The 15,673-nt window shown below is 42.7% G+C and overlaps 1 protein-coding gene across 1 annotated transcript in view; it reads right to left on the minus strand.

Annotated features, from left to right (window-relative positions):
* TXNDC11 (thioredoxin domain containing 11) overlaps positions 1 to 15,673 on the minus strand; it is a 100,600-nt gene that overhangs the window by 15,750 nt on the left and 69,177 nt on the right. The window contains exons 7-8 of the mRNA XM_068244697.1: positions 13,307 to 13,507; positions 1,785 to 2,514 (exon numbers count right to left, since the gene is read on the minus strand). Coding sequence (XP_068100798.1) covers positions 1,785 to 2,514; positions 13,307 to 13,507 — 931 coding nt within the window. The remainder of the gene's footprint in view (positions 1 to 1,784; positions 2,515 to 13,306; positions 13,508 to 15,673) is intronic.

Below are 15,673 nucleotides of genomic sequence, written 5' to 3' on the forward strand. Positions count from 1 at the left end.
AAACTCATTGCATTATGGGAAATAGCTGTTTACAGCGGTTTCCAAATGCCAAAAAGCAAGCAGCATCTCTTTCCAGTGACATCACCTGCCAGCAGTAAAATGTCACCATGTGATAAATGTCAGAATGTAAATCAGGGAGAGGAAAGCTTTTACAATCGGCAAACACTGACTAAATCATTTATACATAATTATTGTAAAAATGAAGCACTTTTTTATTATATTTTCACTGGAGTTCCTCTTTAAGGCATACAGCAATTATTAAGAATGTGGAACCAGCATCATTCAGCTGAGACAATAAAAACTTTAACCTTACATTTTAGCATTAAACTGAACAAGACTGTGGTATTCCAAGAAAATGCAAATTTAGGAGTATATAGATACAGTTTATCTCATCAGATCAGGTTTACGTTTGTAAACTCGTTGCCCATGCCCAGCCGTAATCTTGCCTCTAACAATGAACACCATCCTCCTTTAAAATTATCCCAAACCTTCCTTAAAGCTTATCCGAGATGAAAAACTAACTATAACAAGTAACTTATAACAAGTAACTTGTCTATATATCTTATCTAAAGTTAAGATAGTTTACACAGCACATATAGCTGCAAACAGCTTTAATAGAAAATGATTATTTCTTCCTGTGATACAATGACAGCAGCCATGTTGTTTGTAAACATTACACAGAGGCAGACTTATCTGCATCTTGATCACTAAGCCTGTGAAAAAAACCTAATCCCCCCCTCCTCCCTCCGCCTCTGAAATCAATGGCTAGTAACACCTCCTCCTCCTCCTGCCCAGACTGAGCTCCCATGAGCCCTGAGCCCTTGCTACTGCCAAGGCTTTCTGAAAACCGGTGGGCGTGGTTTATTTAGTTTACAGGGAATTGGAGTATTAAAACAAAAACAAAAAAAGTATTTGGTTTGATGAATGCCCTATAAACAATAGGAAAGGAACACTATTATGCAATGAGTAAAAGTTCACCTCGGATCCACTTTAAGCCCACTACGCAGTTGTGTCCACTTCTCAGCAACATATCAAAACTGATGCTGAAAAGCAGACAGAAGCGGACACAACTGCATTAGTGGGCTCAGACCCTATCCACTTCTTGGAGTAATCTATTCATTTTCTGTTTTCATTCAGTGCCAGACGGTCCAGCTGTGAAGCAGCCAAAGCTTGGAGCAAAAAATAAAATTAGCCTCCAAAAAAGTGTGGTGAGCATTTAGGCTATTCAATAGCTGAATTTCCAGTGCCAAAAGTACCCTAACTGCAGATTCTCAGCTCTATCACAGCACACCTAAAGCCACTAGAAAAGTGCATATTGCTACCATGACTGCATAAACTCTAGATAGCTTACATACACTTTAATGACAATTCTGGAAACAGTACCTCAATAAAGTATTTTGCCACATCTTCTTTAATAAAACTAAATTTGACCATTTTTTTTTTCTTGAGTTTTCAGGGGTAGTGCCAACTACCTGAAACGCTGTTGCTTGCACCCACCGACTTCCCATGGGCCATACCATTAATAGTGCTAGGCATACACTACTAATAAAGTCAATCGGTATAAGGCAAAAGCGTGTAGGACTATAACAATCTGCCATTAACAAAATCAGGAATTCTTTATTTCGCCAAGCACGACTGGGTCATGCCCGGAATTGGGTTTGGCACAGTACATAATAGCTCAGAGAACAACGATAGGTAGTATAGAACAGCAAGAACAGAAATGGCTCTGAGTGGACTTGTCGGAATTCACTAACATTACGCAACAAGTTAAAAGGGTCTCATACCTAAAGTAGTGCTAATGAGCGGTTGGCTTTGATTTAAGATATAATGGAGTTCTTCCTTCACATCAACAATAGCAGCAAATGCCTTTTCCTGGCAAGATCCAGAAGCTCCCAATCTCTGTGCATAAAACCAGGACAAATTGGAATCCAGAAGATACATATTTAAGGTCTTATTGGTCCTACATTTAAGGCCAGTGAAATCCAGATTGCTGATATGATATACTGGAGTTAGTGGCCTCTTCTCCTCAATGTGAGGCATTACATTTCCAGATTTCTGACTGGAGTCCTTCCCATGGGAAGAAAAAGCAAATGGCATATTGTCCTGGCTGGATGTGAAATCAGTGAGTCCACTACTGATTGTTTGACAACATGCTGTATAGTAATAGTATGGACTGTATGTACTTAAAAAGTTGCTGCATTCTCTCATGGTAGACCTGAAGCCCAGGAAGTATTGTTCTTTGAGGTAGAACGAATCTAAGGCTGCCTCAATGTCCACAAAGCTGCAATAGGTTTTCCCAACTCGGCTCAGGGTGACTCCCCTTGATTGATTGACACACAGTTCACACACATTATGGACTCCAGATAAAAGGTGCCAATGTGGAAGCACTACAGTGTTACAACATGGAAATGACTTGGGGGCCTTCATCAATGTAGAATCCACATCTTCTTGAAGGTCAGGCTGAGTGGAGAGGCTTTCAGTGCAGTTGCTGTACTTCAGTACAACCTCCATGATCTACAAGGCAAATCATATAAACACTGGTTATACAAATACTGAATCACAAACAGAGCTCTTGTAAAACTAACAGATACAGTCATGGCTGAAATTGTTGGCACCTCAGAATTTTTTCCAGAAAATCAAGTATTTCTCACAGAAAAGTATTGCAGTAACACATGTTTTGCTATACACATGTCTATTCCCTTTATGTGTATTGGAACAAAACAAAAAAGGGAGGAGAAAAACAAACTGGACAATGTCACACAAAACTCCAAAAATGGGCTGGACAAAATTATTGGCACCCTTAACTAAATATTTGGTTGCACACCCTTTGGAAAAAATAACTGAAATCCATCACTTCCTATAGTCATCAATACTTGATTTTCTGGAAAAAAAAAAAAAGTCTGGGGTGCCAACAATTTTGCCCAGGACTGTAGGTTTAATAAAACAATGCTGACGGAATCTACAAGTGCTTTTTGTAATGGTTAAAAGTATTTCAAAACCAGCACAATAGACGCTATAAGACGCCACAAGCTTGACCAATTCGGTGTGCCTAATACCATGAAACAATTGGAGGCTTACAAGCTGTTGCCAACCGATGCTTCCTTCCCTCTAACGATCTCAGGTATTCTCAGGTAGCCAGTACTGGGGCAGAGGCCACAACCACTTCTTTATTATTGCCAAGACTAATGAGAACCGATATTTGGTTTCTATTCAGCAAGTAAGCATATGTAAGCATATAGTCCACAATCATCCATCCAATGAGCAAAGCAATCATTTGAGATCGTTAGAGGAAATACCACCTTATACTTGAGCAATTGTTGCAACATTATAATTTGGGTTGGCAACAGTTGGTATGCCTTGAATTGTTATGGTATTGCAAACACTAGTTATATTAATGTTCTTACAGGCTGAAATAAGAGATAGACTGACAATGAACTTATATTTTAAAGTTTGACTAGCTGAAACAAAATACATTTAGAGCCCATTCACACTTGCGTTTGCAAAATGCCGGCAATTTTTGCCAGCATTTTGCAAGAGTGATTTTTCTGCGATTTCACTGCGGCGATTTTTCCGCGATCGCGTTTAGCACTTCTATAGCACTGAAACGCGATCGCTGTAAAATCGCCTGAAAATGATGCAGGCAACACGTTTGTGTTTCGCATTTTTGGGCGATTTGCGCCAATTAGCGCAAATCGCCCATGTTAGAACGGGCTCATAGACTTTAATTACACTAGCGCTTTTAAAAAGCGCTAGCGTTTGAGCGTTTTGCGGCAAAACGCTCTAGTGTGAATGGGCCCTAAGACTGACCTATGCAAATTATTTACATTCAAGGCACACAGCTAAGCATGTATCTAGAATGCAAGGCTTGTGTCTTCACCCAGTTCTGTGACACAAATAATCCTGCCACACAACACAGACATACAGTGTGTGAGCCCATGTGAGAGACAGCTAGGGTTGTGAGGAGTTCAGTGTCCTCTATAAAGCCTTGTGGAAAATGTGTCATATGTGTTATATAAAGGAAAATAAAAGGGCAAGGCAGGAGATCTTGGTTTTTCCAGTCCATATACAGTATGGAATCCTCCTGTGTCATCTGTGATGAATCAGCATCATCACACTTCTGATTCACTGAAAGGTGAATATATACAAGGTGAGTGGAGAGAAGTCTCAGGAGACGGTAGGGTGTTTGGGAAAAGCAACCAAAGGAAATGGTGAGGCACCAAAGAAAAGAAAGGCCAGGCCTGTGTTTACACGCCCAAAGTTTTGCAACAATGTAAGGTTGACCAGCACAGAAGTGGAGGTTCTGGATATGACTGCTACTTCTAATAACTGAAATAGAAACACTTGAAGTAAAGGCACCGTCAATCATGCCATTTCTTCAAGTGTTTCTGTGTTAAAAGTGATCTTTTGCAAAGGGAGTGTTCCTATATATTGAGGATCTGGTGATACAGAGGCCTCATGGGATTATCTACATACTGGTTCACAAAGTGATAAAGTCATAATTGTGAGAGTGCTATAGGTCACCTATTATCATTGGATAAGTTAAGGGTCATGCACACCTTATCCAACTGTATAAAGAGCTGACAGTAGTTGTATACCCAGTGCATAACATCCAGGTACACTTCTCCTTCAAACCAATGACAGTTCCAGCTGTAACCATAAACACCTACTTATCCAAGCTTCAAGAGTCTATAAATGAAGTGGCAGAAACAAAATGTTAACATTGAAGGTCCTGTCACTAGAGGTCAGTGCTTAGGAGCAATACCAATCCCCGTCAATCTGGCATAAGGGACACAAATCTACAAAGCTGACCATCCCCAGCTTGGGAGAATTAAATCATGGGAAATTAGATCTGTGATGGTACGCTATGAAAATGAAACCCTTCACCACTGCAGTGGCTCTGTCGACTACCTTTTATTGCTTCAAAACTATTATTGCAAAGCCCTTTAGGCCTCTTGCACACTGCAAGCAATTCAGATTCAGATTCCGCTTTTTAATCTGTTTTTACTTCCGATTCAGATTCAGATTTGCAGTTTGCTCCTTGCACACTGCAAATCGGAATCTGAAGTGGAGGTAAAAACTGATTAAAAAGCGGAATCTGAATCGGAATCGCTTGCAGTGTGCAAGAAGCCTTACACAGGACAATTATTGCCAAATTCTGGTTCCCAAATGTTAACAAACCAACTTGGTTGCACGTATCCCATCTGGGCACCAGGTGCAGGGAGGTGCAGTGGGTGGCGGAGAGGCCTCAGTAGCCCACTGCACCTCCCTGCACCCAGTGTCCATTTTCAGATGGGATATGAACAACCATTTATGCATATTATGCACCATTTGTGATATCACCTCATGCATGTGTAATTTACTGGAAAATTAAAGTAACAGCACCAGACTTTATTCACTTATCTGCCTGATACAGAAGTGGCTTCCAGTGAGTAGGGTGAGGAGAACAATAATGTGGCTAGGGAGGTCAGTTGGAGTCCAATGCATCAAGCTGAGTAGCCATCAATCATCAGGAAACCACAATAAACAATAGTCTGCATGGCTGGCCCCTAAGGCCCCATTTCCACTATCGCGAATTCGCATGCGTTTTTCGCATGCAAATTCGCATAGCAATACAAGTGAATGGGACTGTTTCCACTTGTCAGGATTCCTTTGCGTTTTTCTGTGCAGAAAAAATTCGCATGGCAGAGCCATCAGAATTCGCATATCGCATACCGCTATGTGAATCGCATACAATGTATTTAATAGGAAATTCGCATGAGGTTTGGGTATGCGAATTTTCATGCGAAATTCGCACAGAAACAATGGAAAAGCACATCAGCATTGCCATGGTTAAATTCGCATACATCGTTATCCATGCGAATTCGCAGGTACTCACTCGTTCAGCGCTTGTATTCTCTGCTGAGGGGGCGCGGCTGGCTGGCAGTGTAGTTCGTCATGTGGGTGGTCATGTGGAGCCGCCCACATGACGTATAGTAGAGCGCACGGAGTGAGGGCGGACACGAGCGGGGCTGTAATCCTGCGCGGCCACGGCTATGCGAGCTGCGCAGGAGTTGGATTTTTAAAGCGGCGATTCTGCTAGGGCGACCCTGTGGAGGGTCGGGAGCTGCAATGTAACCTGGATTAGCCTGATAAAGCACCTGATCGTGAAAAGGAAGGTGCTGTTCGTCTGCCCTGAGGTCTGCTTTAGCAATGAGGTACATAACATTTTTTAAGCAATTCGCCTCGTAAGTCCTTTAAAGCGGATCCGAGATGAAAAACTAAGTACAACACTTGTCTATATATCTTATCTAAAGTTTAGATAGTTTACACAGCAAATCTAGCTGCAAACAGCTTTAATAGAATATGATTATTTCTTCCTGTGATACAATGACAGCAGCTATGTTGTTTGTAAACATTACACAGAGGCAGGCTTATCTGCATCTTGAGCAAAAAAACCTAATCCCCCTCCTCCTCCCCTCTGCCTCTGCCTCTAAAATCTCTGGCTAGTAATACCTCCCCCTCCTCCTGCCGAGACTGAGCTCCCATGAGCCCTTGCTACTATCTGAAAGTGCCTTGGCTCTCTGAAAACCTGTGGGCGTGGCTTGTTTAGTTTATAGGGAATTAGAGTATTAAAACAAAAAAGTATTTGGCTTGAGGAATGCCCTATAAACAATAGGAAAGGAACACAATTATGCAATGTGTAAAAGTTCATCTCGGATCCACTTTAATTTTACATAGCTACTGACTGCTAAGGAATTTTGGTACTTACCTAGAGGTAAACAATCCATAGCTGCCAATTAGATTTAATTTACCTGAAGTCAGATCAGTTCGAATTGAATATTGTTAGTATATAGTATTTGCAATATGTATTGGCCCATTATAAAAACCTAATAACATTTTGGAGATTTAGCCAGCCAGATCACGGAGCTGAAGTTTAACAGCCTGAGCTGGGCATTTGATAGAGATTATTATTATTATTTAGTATTTATATAACACCAATTTAGAGGGGAGCCAATTAACTTATCTGTATGTTTTTGGGATGTGGGAGGAAACCGGAGTGCCTGGATGAAAACCCACGCAGATACGGGGAGAACATACAAACGCCTGGCAGATAGTGCCCTGGTTGGGATTCGAACCGGGGACCCAGCACTGCAAGGCAATAGCGCTAACCACAACACCACCATGCTGCACCGAGATGAAAAGAGGTGATCAGCCTGTAGATCAAACTTCCAGCCATGCATGTCTGAATTACTAAAAACAAATAAAGCATATCCAATATAGAATGCAGCTGAGACACACTGCTGCTGGGAAGGGACTGCTGAAATGTAAGTGATGTTCTGATGACTTCATCCAGATGAAAAGAATGTAGCACTCAAAGCAAAGCTCTCAGCATTCAGACTGACCGACAATGTCACAGCTCTGACAACTGATGTGAAAGGCTACTGCAGTTCATGTGTCATGTTCTCACATGAGCTGGTAAACACATTGCGTAATCAACCCCTGTATCTATTCCCCATGGACCCTGCATGACAAACAGATCTGCAGATGTAACAGAATGAGCTGTCTGTCCTAGAAATACAGATAAAATAGATATAACTGCAGGCCATATAACACAAAACTGAAAACAGGAGTCTGAAGCCATCAAAAAGAGCAGCTTTTCTTTTAAGCAAAATGACATTCGAAATGTTCCGTCTTTTTCAATAGGTTTTCCACACTAGTAGTGTTAGAAACAAATCATGCTGAAGAGTACAAACTACGTCTTATATGCAGCTGAATTAAATTTTCAGTTTGGATAGAGGAAATGGTAAAGAGCAGCAGAGACATCTGTGATTCATACACAGACGACTGCCAGCATCTACTGTATTTAAGCATCATCAATAGTTAGCACCAGGGCTGTGGAGGCGGTACAAAAATCATCCGACTCCAACTCCTCAGTTTATGAAACCACAGACTCCAACTCCAGGTACCCAGAATAGCTCCGACTCCAACTCCACAGCCCTGGTTAGCACAGCATACAAAACAACATTATCACTGAAATATGAGCAAGAGTACAGTAAAAATTTGACCTAACCATTTGGAAAAAACAAAACAAAAAACACACAGCAGAGATGGTCAATGAGAAGAAGAGGAGAATAGTGTCTTGCACGTAACTTTCATGCAAATTGCCCCCCCCCCCCCAAAAAAAAGGAGGCTTGCATTAACTTCACTAGCAGATCTTCTAAAGCAGAAATTTGTGGCAGAAATAAACAACCATTGTTAAAGTAGGGCCATAATTTCTGAGAGTAATCAGATTACCACCACCGTTCCAATTTGGCTCCTTCATACTTTTGTGATTTAGTAATCATATTCAAGTAAAAAACAAAGACACCATGTTGCATTTGAAAACAACTGATACATAAGCATTAGCTATTTGTACATTTGCTTAGATTTTGTGTATGTGGTTTGGATTGTTGCCCATACTCCAGCTTTAACAGCACCAGCTTTTAAAACCACACCTCTTGCACACTGCAAGCAATTCAGATTCAGATTCCGCTTTTTAATCAGTTTTTACCTCCGTTTCAGATTCAGATTTGCAGTGTGCAAGGAGCAAACTGCAAATCTGAATCTGAATCGGAAGCAAAAACAGATTAAAAAGCGGAATCTGAATCTGAATTGCTTGCAGTGTGCAAGAGGCCTTACAAGGCCAATTTTCAAGCTATAAATATAGCCTGGCAGAGTGCCTCCCATACTAAAATTACACATTCATTGACCTCTATGGGAAGTTATTCTATTCTGAATACATCCGGTAAGAAGGACAGGATGTAAAACAGGTTTTGTTATTGTTTATGTTGTCATACCCAAATTCCATTGGAGGTACAAATGCTGCACTGCAGCAAGTCGCCTTTGGGTGGAGACATGATTTCACTAACATTTTAAAAACATGTAAAGTGTACATAAAGGGTTTTTTTGAATTCATGAATGGATCACATGCCTGTGTGTCTCCTTTGCACTGTCCCCCTTTTGTTCATCGGTAATCGACCATTGCAAAATTCAACAAGGACCTTGTAGATCAGCCCCAACAGGGAAGCGTGTACTTAACTGCAATGGTATGCACAAAACACGCCCATTGCAGCCTAAATCATACCTGGACCTAGTCTGCAGCAAGCAATCTCCTGACGTGACAGTTTAACTATGCTGTGCACAGAGCAATATTACATTCAAAGTTACAGTCATCTGTATAGAGCAGTGGTTCTCAAGACGTGGTTCGCTTACCCGGTGGGGTAAGAGAGACCACAGCCAGGAGGTATGCAGCGCCAGGCCTGTTTCTAGAGGCAGGGGGGCCAGGGGGACCACATGGGCGCTGGACGGAGTGGTGGTGGTGGGGGCGGGGGGTCGAGGGGGGGGGGCTTGCAGCAGCAGAGGGAGCATGGCTTCGGGCATAGCTTAACAACTCACCTCCTGGGATCCACTGCAGCCTCTTCTTCCTCTCCCAGGCGTCCGTTGCGTTGGTAACAGAGGAAGAAGAAAGAGGCTGCGGGGATCCCGGAAGGTGAGTTGTAACTGCACTATGCCCTATGCCGAATCTCCTGCCGCTGTGCCCATCCCTGGCTACTTATAATGAAGGCACCTGCCTTGCTAACCTATACTGGGTGGCAACTATACTGGCTACCTATATTGGCGGCACCTTACCTAGCTAACTATACTGGGATAACTATACTTGGGTCGAAAAAGTTGAGAAACATTGGTATAGAGGACACAGTTTGGGGGGGGTTTGTAGGGAAAAAAAACCAAAACAAAAAAAAAAAAACACAAGAATGGAGAAAGGTTGTGAAAATGGGCCAGATTGAATCAGAAGGTGGTGCATAAACTCAATTCTTTGCAGATAGACTATTGCTGCAAACTGAAGCAGGCAGATCAAGTCATCCCAAAGACGTGTGTAACAAACATTTTCCAGACAAAAAAAACGTACCATTGCTAATCACAAGCCAAACATGGTCCTGGCAGTCAAATTTGCACAGACCCAGGGAAGAAATTAAATTGAGCCAACCAAAGGCTTTTGCAACTGATTAAAGCAAGCTCAAAGCAAGGAAAAAAGTTACATACCTATCCACTGTAGGGGGAAGCCTCCGGAAGCTCCAGTGACTTCTCTGATTCTCCCCAACCCCTCCACTGCAAGCCAGGACCCTCTTCACAACTGTGCTGCCCTCCATCTAAGTACAGCAGCACTGCACAGGCACCAGTCTGGTTTGCACCTGCACAGTAACAGGAAGCTGCTCGTGCTTGTTTTTTTCCTTCCCCGTGCTACTGCGCAGGATGTACTTTGCGCCTGCACAGTGCGACCGTCCTCTTACATAAAGGGGAGTGCAGCCGTGAGCAATATTCAACATTATTGTAAATTTTTTTGAAAAGGGTCCCAGAGCAGGAACGGAAGGAGTACTAGTGGGCATCACTGAGAGTTGGCCAACTTGCCTAATGAGGGAGTAAGGGGTAGGCATAATTTAAGACTCAGGCTTGAGCCTGTGTCCAAGTTTGTATTAAATACAGCCTTGTCTAAAACCAACAATCTGAGGAGACATGTATCAGGGACTCTACAACAGTGTTCCCCCAACCCTGTCCTCAAGGCCCACCAACAGTGCATGTTTTGTAGAAATCCACAGAGGTAGTTAATCGGCTTTGCTGAGACACTAATTACCTCACCTGTGCACGTTTGTGGTTTCTTGCAAAACATGCACTGTTGGTGAGCCTTGAGGACAGGGTTGGGTAACTATGCTCTACAATACCCTGTACTTTCCAGCACTGAAACCATGTCCCCATCAGCCCACACAACGATACATAAGCTCTCTACTTCAGCATAAGTTAGAAATGTATACAGTGGTTTGCAAAAGTATAAAGCCCCCTTGAAGTTTTCCACATTTTTTTCCACATTACTGCCACAAACATGAATCAATTTTATTGGAATTCCACTTGAAAGACCAATACAAAGTGGTGTACACGTGAGAATTGGAACGAAAATCATACACGATTCCAAACATTTTTTACAAATAAACTGCAAAGTGGGGTGTGCGTAATTATTCAGCCCACTTTGGTCTGAGTGCAGTCAGTTGCCCATAGACATTGCCTGATGAGTGCTAATGACTAAATAGAGTGCACCTGTGTGTAATCTAATGTCAGTACAAATACAGCTGCTCTGTGACGGCCTCAGAGGTTGTCTAAGAGAATATTGGGAGCAACAACACCATGAAGTCCAAAGAACACACCAGACAGGTCAGGGATTAAGTTATTGAGAAATTTAAAGCAGGCTTAGGCTGCAAAATTTCCAAAGCCTTGAACAGCCCACGGAGCACGGTTCAAGCGATCATTCAGAAATGGAAGGAGTTTGGCACAACTGTAAACCTACCAAGACAAGGCCATCCACCTAAACTCACAGGCCGAACAAGGAGAGTGCTGATCAGAAATGCAGTCAAGAGGCCCAAGGTGACTCTGGATGAGCTGCAGAGATCTACAGCTCAGGTGGGGGAATCTGTCCATAGGACAACTATTAGTCATGCACAGCACAAAGTTGGCCTTTATGGAAGAGTGGCAAGAAGAAAGCCATTGTTAACAGAAAAGCATAAGAAGTCCCGTTTGCAGTTTTCCACAAGCCATGTGGGGGACACAGCAAACATGAGGAAGAAGGTGCTCTGGTCAGATGAGACCAAAATTGAACTTTTTGGCCAAAATGCAAAACGCTATGTGTGGAGGAAAACTAACACTGCACATCATTCTGAACACCCCATCCCCACTGTCAAATATGGTGGTGGCAGCATAATGCTCTGGGGGTGCTTCTCTTCAGCAGGGACAGGGAAGCTGGTTAGAGTTGATGGGAAGATAGATGGAGCCAAATACAGGGCAATCTTGGAAGAAAACCTCTTGGAGTCTGCAAAAGACTTGAGACTGGGGCGGAGGATCACCTTCCAGCAGGACAATGACCTGAAACATAAAGCCAGGGCAACAATGGAATGGTTTACAACAGAACATCCATGTGTTAGAATGGCCCAAAGTCCAGATCTAAATCCAATCGAGAAACTGTGGCAAGATCTGAAAACTGCTGTTCACAAACGCTGTCCATCTAATCTGACTGAGCAGGAGCTGTTTAGCAAAGAAGAATGGGCAAGGATTTCAGTCTCTACATGTGCAAAGCTGGTAGAGACATACCCTAAAAAACTGGCAGCTGTAATTGCAGCAAAAGGTGTTTCTACAAAGTATTGACTCAGGGAGCTGAATAATTACGTACACTCCACTTCGCAGGTTTTTTTTGTTTTGTTTTTTTTTATGTTTAGAAACATGTATGATTTTCGTTCCACTTCTCACGTGTACACCACTTTGTATTGGTCTTTCACGTGGAATTCCAATAAAATTGATTCATGTTTGTGGCAGTAATATGACAAAATATGGAAAACTTCAAGGGGGCTGAATACTTTTGCAAACCACTGTACATGTGAGTAGAAAGTAAACATAACCATGCCTAAGGAAGCAATACTTCCACCTGCCTGCCTTGAAACTAACCTGTTTGAGTCAGATAAGTGGGGAAGTATCTTCAATGGGCATGTCCCCTTTCTATCCATATGACTAAAAGCCAGCATCTACTCTAATGTGGACACGTGGGCATCCAGGGACATGGCTATGGTCGATTCCGCACTCTGATATAATTTTGACTACAGAGTGGCCAGACAGCTCCATGTGGCCTCAGTTTTATTAAGAAGCAATATGTCAGGATTGTAAAAGGTATAAACCATATAGCCTTACTCTTAGTGATCACTGAATCAGGTTTAACTTTAAGGTATCTGCCACTGAAGAGGTCTTAGCAGTTTTAAAATAGAAGACTTCACGTACCCAGGACCGGTTCTTTCAAGATGCAACACTTGCATCAGGCGTAGAGGTTATAGGGGCAGCATGTTTGTACTGTGTGTTTATACTTACAGCATGCAGTCAGAGTAGGAGGAGAAGCGAGAGGAGAGCGAGTGAGGTGGAGAGGTCATCATTGACGAAAAGGTAGTTTGTTGCAGCAGACTGCTACATGAGCTCAGATCAAGGAGCAATTCCTGAACAACAAATTCATAACACAAATTCTCTTCTCTCCTTTAAAACCTTCTCTATAGTATAAAAACGTCCCCATCTCTGACATTAATTGTCCGAAAGGTTCCATCAATCCACTGAATCTGCAAACATCATAAAGCCAGCACTACAGCTGAGACAAAACATTTATCTGTAATAAGAATATATAAGGTCTGCGTCACAACAAAACAACAGTCAGCTAAACCTGCATCCACTTATTTTTTCAAAACAAAAAAACCCTACATCCACGTACCTCATCCAGTAGAGGTTGTTCATCAGCTAATGGGTTAAAGGGTAAGAACATGAAAAGAGCAGGCCCTTTCTTCAGCTCATTGTTCAGTAGTAGACTTTTGCCCCCATGAGGCCGCAGCCAGTGCAGAATAGTCTCTTGGTTGTCTAGCGCCCACTTGCAGATATTTGCAGCTGTGAAGTTCATTTCTTTATCTGGGTATACCTATAGCAAAAGAAAAAGAGAAATGACTGAGACTGAATAATACATTGTTAAAACAAGCTTAAAAGAGGTATACCAGGATGAGAACACATTGTAAAGAGATCAATCCTACCTCCACCCTAAAATTAATTACTTATGTGAAATTTGAACAAAAAGGCCTAAAAAACTTTTAGGGCTTGTTTCCACTAGTGCGGTGCGAATCGCTGGGATTCCACCGCTGACGAAATCGCATGCGGATGCGATTCCGCGTGCGTTTTTTGCCGCGATTTCGCATAGGCAGGGTATATGCGAATTTAACCACTGCCTGGTTCCATTTACATTAGTTTTCATGCGAATTCGCGGCAAAAAAACGCATGTGTGTTTTCCCTATTAAATACATAGCTTGCGAATCGCCTGCATTCCACACGCAGGCGAATTCTGCAGGCTCTACCGTGCAGAAAAATCCTGCACAGAAAAACGCTGGAAAAAACTGACAAGGGGAAACAGAGCCATCCACTTGTATTGGTTATGTGAATTCGCATGCAGACCACGCATGCGGATTCGCTTTAGTGGAAACAGGCCCTTACAGTTAACACTGGACAACATTTTTTTCTTTTTCAGGTTTTTGCTTCCTTAAAAGAAATTGGTAATGATGATAGACCACTTCAGAATGAACAATAATGAATTATAGTTTTCAAGTGACTATAATATGGGAGCTTCAAAGGTCCATTACCACAGCGTTATTTTTCTGATGGCCGGTGGGTTTTTGAGCAACAAACAATATTTTCTGTGATCTCGCGACATAGGTTCTGGCGTACGATTACATAGACATTTGGTGACGTGCAAGCAACAAAGACCATCATGGCGGAACGGATCTTTAAGATCCCCGATAACTCCCGGGCAAAGTACTGTGATTTCTTGACTTCCCATTCACATCCGTCATGTGCCGTCACATATATCCGCCGGCTGGAAGATGGTTCAGGGAACGCTCATTGTCATGTGGTGTTGCTGGTATCCATCTTCCTGCCTGGGAGGTGAGTACTCAGCTTAAAGAGTACCCAAGCCAGATAGTTATATAGGTTATAGGACACAGAGACATGTTCTCTGCCGAATTACATGCCTCTGTGTCCTTCTGGTGCCACTATCAGGCCCCCCTGGGCTCTGCTGTCCCCCCTCAAAGCTAGCGACAATCTAATTGTTGCTAGCCTCCTTTTGCCTCTTCCAGCCATCACTCACCTCGCTCCCCCGCCTTGCTCCCCGCCTCAGCCAACTTCCTCCAATCAGCACTAAGCCGTGACCCAAAAAGCACTTCCAGGTCGTGGCCATCTTGGATTTCTACAGCCGGTGATCAGAAGTTACACCGGCTGTGGAGGATTAACAGGGCCACGGAGAGAGGCACAGATTCATCCGAGAGGCAGCATAGAGCAGGTAGTATGTTTTTGTTTTTCACAATTTTCATGCCGCCTTGGGTTCTCTTTAAGAAACACAATGATATCTGTATATGAATATCATATACTGTATATAGATGTCAATACAAAGTCATTTCCATAGAAATTATGCAACCTGTCTTGAATATAACCCTGAACATACCCACACTACATAAATAATGATTTCATATGAGCAATATGCCTACATTAAGAATTAGATTCAGAGTATGCCTGAAATTATACAGAGAATGCGTGAAATACGCTGTTTCGTTAAACTGGTATGTGTTGCATACCTTTTAGGGCCCTTGCCCACTAGCTGTACAGCATTTAAGTTTTGAAAAATGCATCCCATTCAGTTAAATGAGAATTGTAGCAAAATTGCAGAGATTTTGAAAAAAATCGTGGTAAATTCAAGCACTACCATTTTGCCATGATTCTCATTCAAGCGAAAAGGAATGTGTTTTTCAAACTGCATAGCCAGTTTAAGCAATGCAGAATTGCAGCACAGCTAGTGGGCAAGGGCCCTTAAAGGACACATCCGAGGAAAATAAAAAAATCAAGATATACTTACTTAGGGCTTCCTCCGGCCCCTGGCAGCCGATATGTCCCTCGCCACAGCTCTGGTGTCCCGGGGTCCCCTTTCGCCAGGTCAGAATCTTCTACGCCTGCGCAAGTGTACGGTCGCACCGCTCGTGGTCCAGTGGCTGGGAGATTTCTGAGCAGGCGCAGGAGTTCTGAGCCTGTGCAGAACACTCCAGGCCAC

This window comes from Hyperolius riggenbachi, chromosome 7 (genome assembly GCF_040937935.1).
Source record: "Hyperolius riggenbachi isolate aHypRig1 chromosome 7, aHypRig1.pri, whole genome shotgun sequence".
NCBI classification, from domain to species: Eukaryota; Metazoa; Chordata; class Amphibia; order Anura; family Hyperoliidae; genus Hyperolius; species Hyperolius riggenbachi.